The sequence below is a fragment of the Chenopodium album genome, chromosome 17 (assembly GCF_948465745.1).
Source record: "Chenopodium album chromosome 17, dcCheAlbu1.1, whole genome shotgun sequence".
NCBI lineage: Eukaryota > Viridiplantae > Streptophyta > Magnoliopsida > Caryophyllales > Amaranthaceae > Chenopodium > Chenopodium album.
The window spans coordinates 40,997,399-41,020,426 of NC_137850.1; the positions used below are offsets into that span (position 1 = coordinate 40,997,399).

General features: G+C 32.7%; 1 protein-coding gene and 1 non-coding gene across 2 annotated transcripts; one reads left to right on the forward strand and one right to left on the reverse strand.

The window, feature by feature from the left end:
• Window positions 1-17,089: 17,089 nt before the first annotated feature.
• On the reverse strand, window positions 17,090-22,900 carry LOC145588992 (uncharacterized). The gene is made up of 3 exons (XM_081645572.1): window positions 19,382-22,900; window positions 18,890-18,966; window positions 17,090-17,735 (listed from the first exon to the last, which is right to left on the reverse strand). Exons 1-3 carry the CDS (start codon window positions 22,898-22,900, stop codon window positions 17,090-17,092), a joined length of 4,242 nt encoding a protein of 1,413 aa, XP_081501698.1.
• On the forward strand, window positions 17,130-17,236 carry LOC145590500 (small nucleolar RNA R71). Its single transcript, XR_014102091.1, has one exon. It is a non-coding gene; the product is annotated as a small nucleolar RNA R71 (small nucleolar RNA).
• Window positions 22,901-23,028: the final 128 nt, after the last annotated feature.

The following is a 23,028-nucleotide window of genomic DNA, read 5'->3' on the forward strand; positions in this document are numbered from 1 at the left end:
GAGCATAGTTGTGAGTTGAACTTTGATAACCCTTTAAAAAACTTATTTGAACTTATATTTTCAAAATTTATCTTATATTAACGCTTAAAAGTAAGTGGATATAAATTATTTTGATCGTAATTGTAAATTGTAGTGAGTTAGGCAGTTCCCATTCACCCTTTTCTAAACTTAATTTTCATGAACTTATCGGAATATATTTAGTTTAATTTACAATAATTGCACTTAAAATCTTTTTCAATTCAATACTACTTTGTATTTTTGTAGCTGTACCTACATTTATATTTTGCTTCCCCTTGATTATTACAAATAATACACGTATGTTATGTTAACAGAAAGGGCATATAATATCTAAACTATAATTTGCATTATTAGATTAGTAATCCTACCAGCTTGATAAAAGATTAAAGTGAGGTCATTTTTATACGTATTTATATTATTTGATTACTTTAGTGCAATCTTTAGCAAATTAATTATCAAGGCCTACCTCAGGCCAACCATTCAAATTTCATTGTGCATTAGGATAAGTTAGTTAGTTGGGCCGATATGTTTCTGCAGAGATGATTAACGAAAGCAAACATTATTATACTTATACGAAGTATTACTTAGTAGAAGTTGCTAGTCCGGCAAGGTTTGAATCGCTTGATAAGACTTCTTGCCTTAGATTTTAAAGGTTTGAGTTTAAATCTCCTTAAATAAGCTAACGGTGCTTAGGGATTGGGATCCCTTTACATTTCCCTCCTACTTCTAATTAGGGCATGTTCTAATCTGAGCTGAACTGAACTTATTGGAGCTGAATTGAACTGAACTGAATATTTTATGAGAGAAGGAAATTAAGAACTGAACTGAACTGAACTTATTGGAGCTGAACTGAACTGAACTGAAAATAATATGAAGAGAACAAGCTCTAAGTGTCTAGTCTGTAATTATTAGACCGATTAAAATATTCATGAGGATTGAGGTCTGATCTGATTAGATGTGCATTGGATGATTTTAAGTACAAGAAAATGTATAATAATTATTTTTACTAGGTACTTTTGGTTCTAAGATGAACAACAAACTTTTTAAAAATTGGTTTGTAAAATAGATATTAAGGACCCAACTAAAGATATGAATGTAACATTTGCTACTATATATTCTAGATAAGAAAAATCATAAAGGTGAAAAGAACTAACAATCATTGATTAATTTCTCACGTTTTGCTATTGTATTGGATAAGAGCAAATAAAGGAACTTAAAAATGTTTTGTAGATAAGAAAATTTTAATCCACAATAATACCTCCGTTTCATATTATTTGCAACGATTAGACATTTTTCTCTCCATTTTATATCAAATTATTGCAAATAATATAAAACGGATGTAGTATAATTTGTCTAGTATGCTTTCTGGTCGACTTGTTTAATAGTTTGTCAATTGTCATACCTTCGTGTCAAGTATTGTTAAGACACCGTGCATGGTATTGTTGAAATAAAGCCTAGGACTATATCTAGCTAGGTAGTAAGTTTTGATTTCTACAACGTTTTTTTGATAAAATTGATATATATATATATATATATATACCGTTTTTTTATTAATTGACAAGTTTTGACTTTAGCGCTATTCACACACATTCCTTTGACTATATTTTGTGATTTATATGTGAACATTAATATAGTCAAGTAAAATCTTGTTATATTCGTCACAATATATATTTTCCAAATATCAACTTTTTATAATTTTTGTTTATCACTATTTAAAGATATAAATAATTGAATTTGTGCATTGACAAACGTTGTGTCAACTAAAAAGAAATGGAGGAAGTATATATATATATATATATATATATATATATATATATATATATATATATATATATATATATATATATATATATATATATATATAATTGTTTAGTAAAAATATCATTATTGCATGAACATAGTACAAATGAGGATTAAGGAGTGGAGGGTTGGTTATAATTAGTTCCTCCATCTCCCCCCAGTGGCAAGGGTTCGATCTTCATCACCCTCCCCTCCTGCAACCGTATAAAACAAATTAAACATAGTACAAATATTAGTTTTTAAACTATATGGAAAATTTTTAAAAAAAAAAACAAACAAACAAACAATTGGTAGTCAGCTATTTCATACAATATACTTATATAATTTGTATTTTAATGGAATGTTTAGAAAAATCCACTCCAAAATTTATTTTGATTATGTTTAGTTACTTATACAATTTGTATTTTAATGGAATGTTTAGAAAAATCCACTCCAAAATTTATTTTGATTATGTTTAGTTCCAAAACTTTTAACACTTACATATTCTGTATTATTCACCTGATTTTCACTTATATTAAGATCTCATTGGAAATTTCTTGAACTTATTACACCTTATTAAAATTTATTGTAGTTATAATTTGATGTTGGATAATTTATTAATTCTTATAATAACTTATTTTTCATGATATAAATAAAAATAAGATGAATAGATTAAGGCTTGATGAAGTAGATAAAAATATATATATACTCCTACTCTCCTAGCCAGTGAGAAGTTAGAAAGGTGATAGATTAGTATGTACTTGTCAATCTTTCCATTTTATTTTAAAGGAATCAATGATAATTCAACTTGGTATCAAAATATTACTAAAATAAAATCAGTTACTAAAATAATTAAGGTCTACAAATTTGACTGTGATTTTGTTAATTAAATTATACTTCGTAGGAATCCTTTTTACCTAATTGAGGTGTACGTATATCTCATTGGCCAATTTCTCAAAATTCCGAACATTATGCTCCCCCTTAGTTTCCCCTGCATATCCATAACAATCATAAGTACTTTTTATATTGGTCCTTGTTTTTCTTTTGAAAAGTGACATTTTTATTGCTATACAAATTCTTTTTTAGGTGATGTTTCTCTAAAAAAAATTGTTAATTAAATAAATAGTTAGATAAAAAGAAAGAAGGTTACATAATCTGTTAGCCAAACTCTGAATTTGTCCTATTTGACTTAGAGATCAAACTATAATTGAGTAAATCTGATCAAGATATTATAACAACGGATATAATATATATATTGTGTGCTAGCTAGCTAGGTGGAGCTAGATTCAAAACAAACTTACACATGACAAGGTTAAGTTGTTAAAAATCTGCTGAGAAATCGTAATTAATCACACAAACAAGAAATAATAATAATAACAATAATAAAACTGAACGATCATAGGAAAATAAGAATAATGCAATATATATAAGATACATACATGCCACAAAATTAGGTGGATTAAACTACAACAATGCAGTAATGTAAGCAAGCTTATATTAAGAACTCTATGGAATGTATCTGATAAGTTGTTGATAACTTGATATGGTATTATGGTTTACAATATCTAACATCCTATACTAGTTCAAAGAGAGGTGCAAAACACTAATCCAATCATCATGTGATGATTGGATTGACCTAACTCGAAAAATGACCAGATCCAAATTTTGATCTACATGGGCACCTCATACCCTACGCTTAATATTCCACTTTGAAAGAAGGGATGGATGAGATTCGAACCCGTGATCTTTGTGTCACGCTAGCTCCGATACCATATTAGAGAATCATCTCAACCAAAAACTTAAATTGATGATTGAACTCCAGGAATATATTTTATACTCTATCATGACTAATATATCTCAGATTCACATATAACATGTTATTTATATGTGTGGACATGGAGTGCCCTATCTAGTGGCACACATTACATAAGCCAAAGCATTGCATGGCCGTGCACAAACAATCAGGATAAGACTCTTCTCGATGAACACCATTATATTGGCACGGGCCACAATAACCTTACCTTGCAATCTTGCATGCTATTTCTATACTATGTATTTACATCAACACATTAACACGTCCTTTATATATCTATCGATTAACGTGCTGCAACAAAAAACTAACACTACATTTATATAAAGGTCCTCATTCAAGATATGTACATGATTTATTTACATGATTTCAAAAAATAGATTAAAAAAAAAGACGAAATATTTATTTATATATTTGGATGAAAATGCTATATATGCTAGCTAATATATTCCCTATTTTTCTATTATATGTAATTGTATTAACCAATTATCTATCTATTAGTCTACTAATTAATTCAACAATGTTGTTATACACTAATAATATAATACTTCATTCATATATTAGCAACTCCTACCTTTAATTATTATATGAGTCAATTCAATGATGATGAATGAGTTTACTAAAAACATATACGAAGTATATAGCATCTCTTAGAGGCTAGAATTGATACGTATGTATGTACAATAGTTTCCATGTACATCAAAAATTCAAGAGTATGAGAACGATCCAACTATTATAAACAATCACAATACCACTCGTTTAAAGCTCGCCCCCTTTAATTGAAAATGTTAATTCTTTCATTAATTTCCCCTAAAAGAATAGTTCGATTCACCAGCTAATTAAACATAAGAAGTTTAATAGGATATTCTAAAATATGCTAACCCTATGCCATACTATATATGTGGTCAATAATGTTAACGAGTTGGAAAATTTCCTCTAAAATTATGAAAGAAAAAAGAAAAAAAAACTATCTTTAAACGGTGAAAAATTAGAACCAATCTTTTGGGTTGTCAATTGGAGAATCATATCATAGCTAGTCAAAAGTTTCAACTTCTTAAACTACTCTATTTGTGCCTTCTTCCAACATGACATGAGGAACCACTACTGATGTAATGGTAATGGAATATCTTCAACTATGACTAATTTCATTCAATTGACTGAATTTTAACCTATATTATATCACTTAATTGAACGGATATTAATTAATTCGATGGTGGATACTAATTACTTTCCAATTTTAGAGGATGCTCATCAGCTCCTACAAAAGAATTAAAATTGATAGTGCATTTTATTCACCTGACTTTCACTTATACATTCTTACAAATTATATTAATCTTAGCTTACTTTTTTGGCTATAAATTGAATTAAACTAATTTAAACATTCCTTAATAACCCTTATCCAAAATAACTTAAATAACTTACTTAAATTATATAGAATTTTATCTCCAATTCTCCTAGAATTATCTCAGTTGGGCTTAAATTTGTATCATTTGAGCTTATTTTTCTTGAAATTAATGAAAATAAGGTGAATAGAACAAGACGTGATATAAAATTTGTAAATCAAACCATATTATATTTCAATCAATTTAAAGTTAGTTATTGTCATATTGTTTCAATCTTAACTTATATAGTAACTTTTACATATATTATAGTTATTGTAACTATACTACATATATTATCGACTTCTAATATAATGTTTCATCACTTGAGGATTGAAGCAAGTGCTATTTATACATTATTATCAATGTGACTATTAATTCAAGGCCAAATTTGCAAATTTATAAATATTACTATAATAGAAACCGCTGACATCATATTGTCCACGTGACAGCTTTATAAGAAAAATTTTCCCTCCTAAATAAAATCTGACGTCATTATATTTTCTTTGGTTTCAAATTTCAAATTTAATTTCTCCTCCTCTCAATTTATCTATACTCTTTAATTTATTTAATTTTTTTCTATCACCAACTATTGGTATCTATGGTATAAAAAAAATTAAAAAAAAAAAAAAAAACTACTGGTATCTAATACATCTTTCCCTTATGCTTCATCGAACAAAATACTTTGATTTATATATTTTTGCTATTTTCCTTTATATATTTCAAGTTTAAAATCATTTTTTATTTGCTTAATTAAAATTGTATAGTAAAAATCTAACTTTTATGTATATGCTTAAGTTTTCATATTCGATTGTTCTTCTTCAAAATTAATTTTATAAAATTAGCATTTACAACTAATATTTATGTCTCAATAATTTTTATAATACGTAGGAATACATGAAATATATACTCTATATTTCAAAGAAATCCGTGCATTGTACGGGACTAATCTAGTTTTAATTATATCATTTTAAACCAACTTTAAAAAGTAAAGACAAAGGAACAAAAATGATATTCTCTATACGCGGCGAGAGGTTAGAGCTTCCATGTAGCACATACCCATATTTATAGGGTAATAAAAAAAAATACGCCATTATAATTTATGCAAATTGAAATTTAGTTTATGGAACAACCACAATGGGTGAACCAAATTCAATCATTTTATTTTTTGTTAAGGATCTAACTGTTTTCTCCTTTAGGTGAAATGGAATATTCTCCTCCTATTTTTGAGGCCAAAATATGTTATGATGTGTACACTTGTCACACTACCATTGGGATTTTATATTCTTTAATAACTTTAACTAGTACAATACCGGTGCGATGCACGGCTTATAATATTAAATAAGATTAACTAATTAATATGCGAAATTAATCCAACTTATGAGTAATAAAAATATGAAACAAAACTATCATCAACTGTATAGTGTGAATGATATGTTGTTGTAGAAGTGTTTTTGTTAAAACTTCTTGCTCCCTTATCATATAAGTAATCAAGCAATAAATAATTGTTTTATATGAAGAAAAAAATAACACAAACAAATCTATTTAAGGTCCAGCCCAACACATACAATGTTTGAATAAAAGTTAAATTATTTGACTCTAACCACAAAAATCTAATTAAAGTATTTAATGCCTTTCAATCTCTACCTACTTCGTCCATTAGTTGGGCATTAATAAAAGTCCATGAATTGTAGCATTGCAATGTAAAAATTGATTACAAAAGTTAGAGAGTTTAACAATAAAATTAGAGAGTTTAACAATGTAGATTTAAAACAATGTTAGCAAATGATGAATATTAATTTATATATTAATTAGTGTTGAGTAATACCTTCTCATGGCAAATTTTGAAATACTTCTTTGTATACTACATTGTTTGTAGTGTTAGCAATATTTCCGTCCTTATCGCATATTAGAACCTTCAAACCTTTCTTGTTTGTAACTCTGGAGATTGCAACATAAAGCTGACCATGACTAAAAACCGGTCTTGGTAGATATAAACCAACATGTGAGAGTGATGGACCTTGGCTTTTATTTTATTGTCATAGAAAAACAAACTACCAATGGAAATTGTCTACGCTGAAGCTTGATTGGCAAAGTGGTAGTATCCGATGGGCTTAGGACCATTCTAGGAATGAACACTTTATGCCCAATGTTACTACTTGAAATTATTTTGGCTTCAACAACATACTTTCCTAGCTGAGTTATCACCAATCGGGTACCATTACATAAGCAAGAAGACTGATTAATTACAAGTCTGCTACAATGTGAAGCTAAATAGTAAGGGTTAGTACTCTATTCTTTCTATTTTTATGTTACTGAATTTAATTAAATCTATAATACAAAAGTTTGTGTGAAATATTTTGATGTTTAGAGTTACTCCATAATTGATTTAACTTTGTATGCTTGAGAGTTAAAGCACAATGAGATAAACCATGAAGTGATGACAGAGATCAAGTGAGATTAATCTTTTACGAAGTAATTCATAATGTATCATAGCTAACCATGTACTTCGTATATATTTATTACATTCCTCTCTGTTATAATTTTTTTTTGTTGTGCACGCGCTTCTAAACTTGTTTAATATAATGAAAATATAAATAAAAACCAATCCAAATGTATTATACATGGCTACATATGTTTTTAGTACAATGGTAAAAAAAAATATGGTCAAAGTATTGTACTTATACTACATTAGTGTCTCACATGGTTAAGGAATCTAATGTAAACTATATTCATTGATTATCACATTCAAAATATCATGCTATTTTTGTAAAAAAATAAATAAAAATATCATGCTATTAATAAAAATTGAAGATATAAATTTACTAAGATTAGCATATTATTAAGATAAAATCGTTCAAAGAAACACTCCATATAGTCATTGAAAAACTCATAATGTAGATAATTTATTTTGTATTCAAAATACTAACATTATTAAGAGGTCCTAAATATTTTTTTATTATATAAAACATTAAAAGTAGCTGAAAATCATCCATTGTTGGTATTGTCTTCCTTTTCAATCTTAACCACGACCTTCTTTTTGTTAGTAGAGCATTGTGCCGAACTTGTTTCATCATCAATCTCTACATTTGTAGCATCATCAAGAGGTCTTTTTGTTGGAGTGACAAAGGATACATTAGGGTTTTCATTATCACATACAACGGTGGCCAATTCCTACAAAACACAAATACGGAGTATATATATCAATACATATTATAAAAAAAAAAAATTAAAGTAGAGAATTTTGGTAGATTTTTAATATATGACCTTATCTTTGTCGACCGAAGATTTACTTGATTCATCAATAGACTCAATCTCCACATCCTTTTCCTGAAACATGATAAATTAAATAATAGCTTAAAGCTTTATTAAGGATAAATATTTATTGAATTTAATAATATGAATTATTAATTACCTGCAAACCACCGTTGACATCCAAGAATGATTTGATCAATTGTTCATCATCACTTATTCTTAGGACAGTATACTTATCCCAACTATGACTAAGATTGTATTTAGAGATATGAAATCGAAACAAAAATTTCCTATCGATAAGCATGTCAAGTTCTTCCGGAATGAATCATCTTTGCCATCCTACAAATATATAAAATACATTTGTCACAATTATTGAAGAATCAATCGAAGCAAACATTTTAAAATAGTTGATAATTACTATCATTGGTCAAAACTATTATAATGAGTATATACAAAGCCAACATTATATGTGATTAAAATTATACACCTTTGATAACTTCTCTTTCAAATCCACTGCAGATATTTGCAAAATTTGATAAACTTCCCGATCAAACATAACAAAACTGGCAGTTCCACTATCATCCTCTACTATTATTGTAAGTTTATACCTGTAGAAAATGTTATTGGAACATGACATAAGAGTTGTTTTTTTAATAATAAATCCTAATCAAAATTTAATAACAATTGCAATTCAATAATATAACACCAATTACCTCGGCGGTGCAGATTTGACGTGTGAGTCACATTTTTTGCACCAATATTTTCCACCACCTTCATAGTCAACCTTTTTGTTACAATTCTTGCATGAGTTATAATACCACTTGCTATCATTTTCAATAGCAATAATAGTAGCATAAGTCACACAAAAGCATTCCTATCCAAAAATATATATTAAAAAAAAAGTTAATAATTTATTATAATGTCAATATAATTTCCAGCATAAAATTTTGTTTTATAAAACTTATATGGTTTACCTCATTAGTCTCACAAATCTCGTCCAGTTGCTTTCGTTCATTCAAATTTAAGAATTCATCTGATATTGAATGTGAATTTTGAGTTGACAAGTGACTTATTACATGCGATTGTGAATTTTTTTCACCTTGAACACTAAAATAATAATTAAAAAAAATATAAGTTTCAATTAAATTGTAAAAAAATTATAATGTACAATATGATAAACAGTGTATAATACCTTCGTTTGTAATCTTGCACCTCAGGTATATCCTCATTATTGATGAATAATTTTGTCGCCCATAATGAATTTGATATGGAAACTTCATCTAGATAAGTTATGATCATGGTAATTTTCTTAATACAATTATTAAATTTGGACGAAAATTACTTATCATAATATCAATATATATTTAATAAAATATCACCTCTAAAACTCTTAATCTTAGCAAAGTAGTACTACAATTATGGGTCCTTGGATGTCATCTTTAGTAGTAGACTCCGACATTTGTTCAGCATATTTTCCATACAAGGCACAAGTCAGCTTGTTTTTGCTACAAAATAGAAGATAATTGTAATTGAAGTCAACACATAAAAAAGAGTTTTAATATTTATATAAAATTCCATTATACTTCGTATAAGTTAGTGCCTTATATGTATAATAAAAAATATCAATATTGTCAAGTATATAGGCTAATTCGAATTGATAAATTCCTTACTGCAAGTCTTCTAGCTCAATTGTCAATTTGTGATTAGGAGTATCATTTTTTGAAATATTGATAAGATCGCCCATGCCGGTAAGCTCTCCAATAACATCTGTAATTATTTATAAAAAATATTAGTTGATAATTTAAAAACACGAAATTTATAAAAAATGGTTAATACATTGATATAATAAATCGTACCTACTAAAATCAACTCATTGACCTGTTGTTTGAGGATTTTGTCGAAGGACACAAAATCAAATCTGTATTGTGGAAGTTGTGCATCTTCACAATCCCTAACAATAGTCCTATAATAGAAGTTCACTTTATAGGCGTGGCTAGTAGCCAAATGTTTGCCAGCATTAGTAATCATTCCGAAGCTAGAGATAATACGGGAAGTGCCCTCTTTCACAAGCCCTTCATATCGTCGAATGAGTGATTCTTTGATAGTTGCTTGTATTTTAGATCCCTGCGTTTTAAACATTATCATATCAAAATCAATTTTGCATTACAATTTACAAGTAAACATATTACAAAAAGTAAACGTATATAAAAGAAGAAAATAATTATGAACCTATAATAGTGTACCTTCTCATCAACTAAAATTAACTCAAGTGAGTTAATTTTTTTTGGATTGGAATAGTCAGGTTGATACCATAGCCTCACAATTCGGACTTTTATTCTCCATGATTCTTTAAGAGGGGTGAGATCAGATATCATAGTAAACGCCATTAAAAATATATTAATTAACCTCGATAATATGACCTTGAAGTAAAAATTGTTACGACTTATATGACTATTATGACTCTTATTTATATAGTTGATAATACAAATAATATTGTATCTTATTTTCTTATTTGAACATATATGATTTCATTTTAATATGTTAACTATATTTTATCTTTGCCATTTTTTGATCAAAATATGTAACAGAATATTATACCTTTTTGATCAAAATATGTAACAGAATATTATACCTAGGCTCTACCTAAGGGTAAGTATTCCGTTTTTCCGTATACAAGATGCCAAAAACGGATTAAGAAAAATTCAAATCATTGGCCGTGCAAGAAATCCAGAAAAAATTGACAAATTATCAACAAAATTAACCATCTTAATTAAGTTTGCTAAGAAAATATGTAACAGAATATTATACATAGGATATTCCTTATTTTTTTGTTAGAATATTATCTTAAGTTTTTAGATATCCTAGATATTTGATCTTTCTCTTTTTTTGCTAGAATACGAATTACCATACATATGTATTTTGATATTTTTCCATACTAAGATATTTTGTCCTTATGTAACTTTTATTATTTATATATAGTAAGATATTTTTTGATACTTTTCTTAATATACCTTGCATGCATGCCTACGAATTACCATTATCAGATCATATGTTATTTTGATATTTTTTTATACTAAGATTTTTTATTATTATGTAACTTTTATTACTCTATAATAGACTTTACTATAATAAATTATGTCTATTACTTTACTATAATAGACTTTACTATAATAAATTATGTATTTATTTAGAATAAGATGTATAGAATTTTATTTATATAAAAGAAAAAACTAATAAAAGACAGCGAATCATATTGAGACATTTGTCAGTCTCACATTGAGGTGCTTGTCTTTTAGTATAGTATATAGATTTGATATGTGGTATAAGCTTTAATTTTGAAGCTAGGGTTTACAACAATTTTTTGCTTATATATCACTTGGTAGGGAATTTGATTCTTCCATTTTGTGTATGCTTGAGTATGCCTTTAGTTACGAGTTTGACAAGTTAATAATAAAGTATTTATGTGAACAAAAGGTTTTGAAAGTATTTTGTGATAATTCATACATACCTATCAAAAACAATGTGTGCATGTTGCAGGCGAATCTATTACTGATAAGTCGATATTATACCATTATTCTTGGGTTATTTGGAATGCATTTACCATAGAATTTCAACTTATAGTTCGTGTTTTTGTATGTTTTATCCAAGTTGGACTCGATTTCTTCTATTCTGGTTGTTTGGTTGTTATATTGTGATTTCAGGATGAAATGGAGCATTTGGAATGATGATGAGGATGCCACGACATTTTGAGGTGGATTGGAGAGCTTTGCTGGAGTGTTAGATGATGATTGATGATAATGCTACATGGCCGTGTACCATAAGCTACATGGTCGTGTGATTCTTCCATCCACGCTTACATGCTACATGGTCATGTACCCTTAACTACACGGTCATGCGATAGTTCCAAGTATGAATGTTTGCTACATGATCGTGTACCACGAGCTACACGGTCGTGTGATTCCATCTCCATATGAATGTTTGATAGGCGTGTCGCGTACCTAACAAAAATAACCTAACAAGACCACTACTATGTAGACGGGCAAGTAAGGGTCGGATCCCAAGAGACTATGGTTCAACTAATTAAATAGACTCAAATAAATACTAAGCGAGTAACCAATCAATATCGATAGATCCAAACTAGAACAATATTAACCAATAAGCAATAAATGACAATAATATGAAATTAATCAATAACTAAAAACATCTAAGATTAAGTATCCCCACTAATATGAATCAATGCAATAGAACAATCCTTTTCCCTCAATTAAATCAATAAACATTCCACAGGACAGATGCTCCCTAAAACAATACTAAGAGTTTCTTTCGATCAACTAATAGCTTCCCTAACATGCAATCATACCTATTTTCATGGAATCATACATATTAAAGACATTGAGAACGGCATCCTATAAGTCCTAGCAAGAACAATTAGCTATTTTCATGCATAAAAGCTCCAACTTTTAATTAGGGTTCTAAAATCAATTAAGAATCAACTTTCGTTGTAAACCTAATCACATTCAATAATACTATTTCTAGTTAATCATTGATAATAAAACCAACCCTAAGAAAGAGGAATTATAAATAAATTAAATTGGGAATTGGGAATCAAATAACACATCAATCCATATTAGTGTTCAACCTAACCCTAGATTATGAAACTACTCACACATGATAATAGAAATAGCAAGACAAATAATTAAAGAAAACATATAACAATAGGAAATTAAAGAGATTAAGGTTGAAAGAGAAATACTTGAAATTGAATTAAGATGAATGCTTCAATGGAGTTCTATGTGTTCTCTCCAAAACAACGTAGAATGGAAAAGGCTATAATAAAAACTAGATGTTTTAAAATAAGGTTAAAACCCCTATTTATACTTTCCTAAAAATAAACATAAAATAATAAAGGAAATAAATCTTCTGCGCACACGTACACGGCCATGTGCTGATGGGTACACGACCGTGTAGCTGACCTATACTTGATCTTTAGATTTCATCATATACGTACACGATCGTGTAGCTGAGAGGTACACGACCGTGTAGGTAGACTTCATATGGAGATGGCATCACACGACCGTGTAGCTCGTGGTACACGACCATGTAGCAAACATCCATACTTGGAACTATCGCATGACCGTGTAGTTAAGGGTACACGGCCATGTAGCATGTAAGCGTGGATGGAAGAATCACACGACCATGTAGCTTATGGTACATGGCCATGTAGCATTATCATCAATCATCATCTAACACTCCAGCAAAGCTCTCCAATCCACCTCAAAATGTCGTGGCATCCTCATCATCATTCTAAATGCTCCATTTCATCCTGAAATCACAATATAACAACCAAACAACCAGAATAGAAGAAATCGAGTCCAACTTGGATAAAAAATACAAAAACACGAACTATAAGTTGAAATTCTATGGTAAATGCATTCCAAATAACCCAAGAATAATGGTATAATATCGACTTATCAAACTCCCCCAAGCTAGATCAATGCTTGTCCTCAAGCATTGAAACATGAAACACAAGAAGAGTAAGATAGCCCCTCAAGCATTGATATATGTGCCAATGAATTAAAACCAAGTGAAAAACAAGAAATGCAAGTCATTGATTATAAAAACCACCATAAACGTCATGCACTCGGAATTGACAACCAATCTTCCCACACATCTCCCCTAACCAACTCAGTCATATATGAATAGCTTCTCACTTTAGTTGTGCAAAATAAAACAAACAAGTCACTCATGTGTTTACAAGGGTTAGAATAAGAAATCACTCATCCTAATCGCAATTATGCACGTCGACTTCATGCAGTTGTCCTCTTTAGATTTGCTAATAGATTTTCTCCACTTGTAAAGCGATGATGCAAGTATGGAAGTCATGAAATCCTAAATAAAGGTAGGCTTGGTTATATGGGGTTAGACGATGTCATTTCGGAATGTGGTGCTCAAAAATAACAAAAATCCTAATCCCACTACATAGTCAAATGTCGGGTTCAAACCAACCTTATATCCTCCGCACAACATACAAGCATGCCCTTATTTTCACTTTTCTTCACAAGACAACATAGATTTCCATGACAAATATTGCCTTTCTTTCTTCTTCATGGGTTTCCAACTCGAATTCTCATGTCATTTTCTCATTTTCTTTATTTTTTTTTTCAACTTTTTTTTTCTTTAAACTTAGAGCATACACAAACTTATTTTTCTGAATTTTTTTTCATTTTTGCTCTTTTTTTTTCTAACTTCTTTTTTTCTTTCTCTTTATTTTACAAACACAACTCAACAGGGCATAAATTAATACATTGATTCTCCATCAAATAAACCTACAAAAAGGCTCTAAGGCATAAAATGTAAGGCGTCAAAGAAGGGAAATCATGGCTCAAATTGGTTCATCCTAAAAGTTAATGTAAAATAAAAAGAAAATAGAATAAGCATCAAACACCTAAGAAGTTTTGGCTCTAATTATCTAAGAGGAAATTCAATCACTCTTCCACATTGCATCATAAGTCTCAAATAATCGCAAAGCAAATCCAAGAATCAAATTACAGGAAGGAAAATCTAACACACATGAAAAGAATGACTGAAATAAGATGTACCAGTCAATAATGGCTCAAAAGTCTCACATAGGTGCTCAAGCTATCCATATTGGTCGAGCGGGGAGACCATTCTAGCCACAAACAAGTTCAATCCCAAGCCAATCAGTGAATGGGTTTTCAAAAATAGGTTTTTCAATTTTTAAAATCACACATATATTACATATTATCATCGAGGCATAGTCGTATATGTACAACCAAAGCAAAAAGTAATCTCTCCCCCAAGCTAAACTTCACATTGTCCTCAATGTGAACATATATCGAATAAGAACAAGCAAGAGAAAGCGAAAACTAGGCCCTAATGGCAGAGGAGGGATTATACCTAAGGGCGGAGCTGGGACCGCCCTAAAAAAAACGTCGCATAATATCCCCAAGACACTAAAGAAAAACAAAAACAAGAAAAAGAAAATAAAGGGGAAAATAAAACAAAAAAAAAGGAATGGGTTGCCTCCCATTTAGCGCTTGTTTAAGGTCATAAGCTCGACCTCCTTTTTTAGCTCAACCTGGGTCACCACACGGAGAAGATACTCCGTGGCATTGTTCATTAATATATCCACCTCCAAACAACTCCTTCAAATTAGAGTTGATGTGCTTTGTATCCGACCTTGTTTTGATGTAGTTAAATCCATCATGTGGAGGAATATAGTCATTTTTGCTCACAAGATTTCTATTAGAAACACACTTATCAACCCAAGGGTTAGTAGCATCAATTCCCAAACAAGTACCACCATCAAAAGTAAAATTATGGTCATTGAAAAGCTTAAACACAACTTGTTTATCCTGAGCTCTAATGGTCACTTGTCCTTTAGGTACATCTATTAAAGCTTGACTTGTAGCAAGAAAAGGGCGACCAAAGATAAATGGGATCTTATGGTCTTCTTTCATATCCACTACAACAAAGTCAACAGGAAATACAAGTTCACCAATTCCAACTAATACATCTTCAATTACACCCTTAGGGAGTCTAACAGTTCTATCAGCCATATGAAGAGATATAGGAGAGGGTTTAAGGTTTTTCAAACCTAATTTGTCATACACTAAAGAAGGCATTAAGTTAACACTAGCACCTAGATCACACAAGACCCTATCAAAATATGTTTCGTTTATCATGCAAGGGATAGTAAAACTATCAGGATCATGCAATTTAGGCGGTAAGCTATCATGTAAAAGATCAGGATATTTCTCCTTTACTACCAAACTTTCTAATTTCTTATCATTATGAACATGATCTAGAATTCCTTTCACAAAATTTGCAAATTGAGGCATTTGAATTATAAGATCGGAAATAGGAATGGTAGCATATACCTTCTTAAGAGTCTCAGAATACTTCCCAAAATGCTTATCGAGCACGGCTTTTGATAACCTTTGCGGGAAAGGCATCGACTCCTCATATGCTTGTGGAGCGACATATTTGGGACCTTCTTTCTCATTCTTCTCTGTTCTTGACTCCACATTGCACGCTTTCTCTTCTAGTCCTCCTATAGTTGATTTAACACTCTTCACGAATATTGCATTGCATTGTTTCTTCTGGATTTTTGCTTGATCTTGAAGAGTTGTTAGATGACTCACTTGTTGTGAAAGTTGAGAAAGATGAGTCTCTATCCTCTTATTTTGAGCAGTGAGAAATTGGATTGAGTTTTGAAAATATTCATTTTGCTTTGCTTGTAGCTCAAATTGCCTTGATATAAGCTCTTGTTGTTGAATTTGGGAGGTAGTAAAATCCTTCACAATTGATTCAAGATCAAATGTTGAGGTCTGGGGTGGTGGTAGTTGTGTGGATTGATAATTGAAAGGTGCCCTTGCTTGAAAAGCGGATGGTGGTGGAGGATTCGCTATAGCTTGAGTGTTCTTGTATGAGAACCCCTGATGATTTCTCCACCCTTCATCAAATGGCCTTGTGGAGGTCGTGGTATAAAAAGCGTTAGCTTGCTCAATTGTCATTCCATCATAATTGGGTTGACACTCCCGCGCAGTATGGCCTTGCAATCCACACATTTGACAAGTTTCCATCGAGGGTCGAGGGGACTCAGCTTGGAGTTGATTGACTTTATGAGTTAGTGCCTGCACAGAACTATTCAACATGGTTAGAGCATCAACATCATGTTTATTACCTATGTTGATAGCATTTCGTCCCCTTGGATGGTAATTATCATTAGCCGCCATCTTCTCAATCAAATCCTTCGCATCGGTTGGGTTCTTCGTCATGATAGAACCTCCGGACGCAGCGTCAATGTATATGCGAAACTCATGGGTCAAACCATTATAGAACGTTGGATCAACATCCACTCTGGAATACCATGGTGAGGGCATTGTCTTTGCAATCGCTTAAATCTTCTCCATGCCTCATATAGGGATTCTTCATTAGATTGATGGAAAGTAGATAGCTCGTTCCTTAATTTTGCGGTTTTCTCTTGCCCCAAGAATTTGACTAGAAAGGCCTTGGCAAGCTTGTCCCACGTATCAAAAGAACCAATACCTTCATCTCGTAGCCACTCCCTTGCCCTATCCCTTAGTGAAAAAGGGAAGAGGCGTAGTCTAATAGCATCGTCAGTGACACCATTGAGCTTCATGGTGTCACACTTCTCCAAGAAACTATCAATGTGACTCACTGGGCAATCATTAGGTGAGCCCGCAAAAGAATCATTGGAGATGAACTGTATGAATTGGGGCTTCAACTCAAAACTCTGAGCGGTGACAGGTGGTCTAACAATACTAGAGAGGAATCCGGTTGTTGTATCAGGAATTCCATACTCTAAAAGAGATTTATTTCCTGGATCGCCCATGTCTCTTGTATTTCGATTTTTCCTCCTTTTACTTCTTCGTCTTCTTGCAGTAGCTTCAATCTCAGAATCAAAAGGTGTTAAATCATCTGAACCTGAACTTCGAGTTTGCATGCAACTAAGAAACTAAAAGCAAAGAAATCAAAAACACAAGGAACAATAGCCGAAGCAACAAAATAAATGCTTAGTAAAAACGAATCACAAATAACTAGAATGAAACCGTTAGTCCCCGGCAACGGCGCCAAAATTTGATAGGCGTGTCGCGTACCTAACAAAAATAACCTAACAAGACCACTACTATGTAGACGGGCAAGTAAAGGTCGGATCCCAAGAGACTATGGTTCAACTAATTAAATAGACTCAAATAAATACTAAGCGAGTAACCAATCAATATCGATAGATCCAAACTAGAACAATATTAACCAATAAGCAATAAATGACAATAATATGAAATTAATCAATAACTAAAAACATCTAAGATTAAGTATCCCCACTAATATGAATCAATGCAATAGAACAATCCTTTTCCCTCAATTAAATCAATAAACGTTCCACATGACAGATGCTCCCTAAAACAATACTAAGAGTTTCTTTCGATCAACTAATAGCTTCCCTAACATGCAATCATACCTATTTTCATGGAATCATAAAGACATTGAGAACGGCATCCTATAAGTCCTAGCAAGAACAATTAGCTATTTTCATGCATAAAAGCTCCAACTTTTAATTAGGGTTCTAAAATCAATTAAGAATCAACTTTCGTTGTAAAACTAATCACATTCAATAATACTATTTCTAGTTAATCATTGATAATAAAACCAACCCTAAGAAAGAGGAATTATAAATTAATTAAATTGGGAATTGGGAATCAAATAACACATCAATCCATATTAGGGTTCAACCTAACCCTAGATTATGAAACTACTCACACATGATAATAGAAATAGCAAGACAACTAATTAAAGAAAACATAATAACAATAGGAAATTAAAGAGATTAAGGTTGAAAGAGAAATACTTGAAATTGAATTAAGATGAATGCTTCAATGGAGTTCTATGTGTTCTCTCCAAAACAACGTAGAATGGAAAAAGCTATAATAAAAACTAGATGTTTTAAAATAGGGTTAAAACCCCTATTTATACTTTCCTAAAAATAAACATAAAATAATAAAGGAAATAAATCTTCTACGCACACGTACACGGCCGTGTGCTGATGGGTACACGACCGTGTAGCTGACCTATACTTGATCTTTAGATTTCATCATATACGTACACGATCGTGTAGCTGAGAGGTACACGACCGTGTAGGTAGACTTCATATGGAGATGGCATCACACGACCGTGTAGCTCCTGGTACACGACCATGTAGCAAACATTCATACTTGGAACTATCGCATGACCGTGTAGTTAAGGGTACACGGCCATGTAGCATGTAAGCGTGGATGGAAGAATCACACGACCATGTAGCTTATGGTACACGACCATGTAGCATTATCATCAATCATCATCTAACACTCTAGCAAAGCTCTCCAATCCACCTCAAAATGTCGTGGCAATTACGTGTTTGTAAGAGTAATTGTTTTCAAATGCATATACTATCTATCTGTTTTCCTAAGTTAGTTCTACCCATTTACTATTCACAAGGTCAATGTGTTAAAAATTTTTACCATGCTTTTTTTTTTGAAACAACGAGTTAGTAGGCTTATTATTGCAAATCAAGTTCTGTCAAAGTTATAAGGCTTTGAGGGAAACAATTCATACATACTAGTTCGGAACTACCATTGGTATCCCATCGTGCTACTAGATGAGCTACCGAATTGCCTACTCGTTTGACATGAGAGATAACAAATACATCGAAATCGTTAGCAAGCATCCTAATATCATCATAAATAAGCCAAGTTGGAGAGAGACTTGTAGAGTAATTGTCCACCTTACTGACCACAATCGCAGCATCACTTTCCATCCATACATTCCTGTAATTGAATCTGTGTGCCACACTCATCCCGAACCTCACAGCTGCTGCTTCAGCCATTTCCACCTCCCACTCCCCATCATACCTTCGGACAGCAGCAAGTAAAATCCTTCCAGCCTCGTCCCTTGCAACTACACCCAGACTAATATATAAGCCCCCTACAATATGAGCATCAACATTAAATTTTATTAACCCAGCAGGGGGGCAGCTCCAATTCGATGCTGAAATAAATTTTGGATTCCTTGTGGGCTTACTGAAAACTTTCTTAGCATAGCAGCCATACTCCTGAACAAGTTTCAAGAAACCCGCTGCTGTAAACACAGCATTAAGTGTAACATTCTCACGCACAAGCTTGTTCCTGCAAAACCATATAGCCCACGCCAATGCAAGGAAATGAGTGAGCTGCTGCTGGTCGATTTTCTGTGCCACCCACAGCAGTCTTGTAGCAAAGGATGCAGCAGGGGCATCCTCAATTAACTGGGTGAACCCACTATGTTCCCACACTTCTTTTGCACTATCACATTCAAACAAAACATGTATAATAGATTCAACATTAACACCACAGCAGCAACAAACCTCATCACTTGCAATATGCCTACGAAATAATTCTGCCTTCACTGCCATACTACCCTTACATGCCTGCCAAACAAAGTGTCGAAGCTTGGGTGGACCACTCAAATTCCAGACTAATTTCCACAACTCCCTGTCACCATCAGAGATATTATTTTCGATTCCCTGGACATGCCCCATTCTACCAAACCAGTACCCTGACTTCACTGTGTATTCTCCATCCTTCGAAGGCCACCAGAATAGAGCATCTTCTGGCAGACCATATGAAATTGGAAGCTGTAAAATAGCATTACAGTCCTGCACAGAAAATAGTGACTGCAGCACCTCCGATTTCCATTCTTTACACTCAGCATTAATTAGTTCAGACACTCTCAACTCTGGATCAAAATGAGTGTCATGCATTGGGACAGCAACAGAAGGTTTTCCATGTAGCCACGAATCAAGCCATACACGAATATTTGCCCCATTTCCAACACGCCACTTTAGACCATCTAGAAGCAGCGATTTTGACCCCCAAAGGCTTCTCCACGAGTAACTTGGGTCATAACCACGATAAGCTTCAAGCACCGAGCTATTCTTAAAGTATTTAGCCTTAAGGATAGCATGAGTGAGCGTATTCTGTCTAGAGTAGAGCCTCCAAATCTGTTTTGCTAAAAGTGCTTGATTGAAGACTTTTAAGTCTCTAAATCCCATGCCCCCAAGAGATTTCGGCAAACAGAGATTTTCCCAACTATGCCAGTGCATTTTCCTTGTGGAATCCGTCGAACCCCACCAGAATCGAGCAAGTAAAGAATGAATTTCATCCACTAAGCCTTCCGGAATCTTGAAAATACTCATCATATATGTCGGGATTGCCTGGGCTACTGCCTTGATCATAATCTCCTTTCCGGGTCTAGATAACAGTTTCTCTTTCCACCCTTGCAACTTTCTCCAAATCCTCTCCTTCAAACTTGCAAAAATCACCTTCTTTGACCTACCAATGATCGTAGGAAGACCTAGATACTTCTCATGTCTCTCGACCTCGTTGACTCCCAAAATGTTCACAATTTCCTGCTTTCTCTCTGCATTTACACTTTTGCTAAAAACAACATCAGTTTTATCAAGATTGACACTTTGCCCGGGTGCTCTCTCATATTTGCTGATTATATCAGCTATCTTTGAGCATTCTCTCACTGTAGCCTTAGCAAATAAAATGCTATCATCTGCAAAGAATAGGTGTGAAATCCTAGGAGCACCATTACACACCTTCACCCCATGAATCAGCTTCTCATTTGCAGCTTTTGAAATCAGAGTAGAGAAAGCGTCTGCTACAATGAGAAATAAATAGGGAGAAATAGGGTCGCCTTGTCTTAATCCTCTTGAAGGAGTAACCGAGCCAGAAATTCTTCCATTTATCTTAAAAGCAAAATTCACACTTGACAAGCACTCCATAACCCTACGAACCCAGCTATCACAAAACCCCATTTTGTACATTACCCGTTCTAGAAATACCCATTCGACTCTATCATATGCCTTCCGCATATCCAATTTTAAAGCCACCGAACCATTCCTGCTATCACCATTTCTTTTCATTGCATGGAAAATTTCAAAGGCTATTAAAGCATTATCCGTGATCAATCGCTTCGGAACAAAAGCACTCTGATTGACAGAAATAATTTTGTCCAAATACGGCTTTAATTTATTAGCCATAGTCTTTGAAATAATTTTATAGAGAACATTAAAACAACTTATTGGCCTAAATTCCGTCATGTTTTTGGGATTTTCACATTTTGGAATAAGAACCACACAAGTTTTGTTAACTGCATTCAAATCAATATTTCCATGCCACCAATTTTTCACAAAACAGGTAATGTCATTCCCAACAATATGCCAAAATTTCTGAAAAAATAATGCGTGCATACCATCGGGGCCTGGAGCTTTGTTCGGATGCATCTGGAATAGTGCCTCTTTAATTTCTTCTCCTGTCGGTTCTGCATTTAACATGTCATTCATATCATTCGACACCACTTCTTCAATGCCTTCTAGAGCCTGATCGAAATCACATGGGGACTCCGTTGAAAATAATGTATGGAAATAGCTTTCAACGATATTCTCAATATCAGGTGGTTTATCCTTCCATATACCACTCTCATCAAATAAACCACTAATATTATTGAAGCTCCTCCTCTGGCTTGCTTTGTGGTGGAAATAAGAAGTGTTCTTATCACCATCTCGAAGTTCATTCGCCCATGATCGAGCATGCCAATAGGATTCCTCCAGTCTATGTAGCTCTGCAAGTTCATTTGAAAGAGATGAGCATTGCTCCAACATATCCGCATCGGGGTAGCATTCTTGCGCCTCTTTCAACCTCCCTTCTACCTCTTTTATTTTTTTCTTCAAGCTGCCAAAGCACTTAGCTGCCCAGCTAGAGAGACTCTCCGCACAAGTGGCCAACCTCACATTTGCTTGCTCCCCAATACTAGCAGCCCAAGCCTCAGCAACCACTTTCCCACACTCTTCGCTCGAAAGCCATAATGCCTCGAATTTGAACTGTTTTTTATCACGCCCTCGCTCATAATAATTGCTCGCAGACATGATTAATGGAGCATGATCTGACTGGAATATCGGTAAGTGTCGGACCTCAGCAGCAGGAAACATTGAACACCACTCCACATCCCCAAGCAACCTGTCAAGTCTTTCCCGTTTGAAAGAATTAGGATTTGTGCCCCTCCACCAAGTAAAAATGCTTCCTCTATATCCCATATCCCTTAAACCACAATCATCTTTGCTTGACGGAAAGCATCCATAAGTCTTTCACTTCTAGGAACCCCACCCTCTTCCTCTCCATGGCTAACAATTTCATTGAAATCCCCGAACATCACACAAGGGAG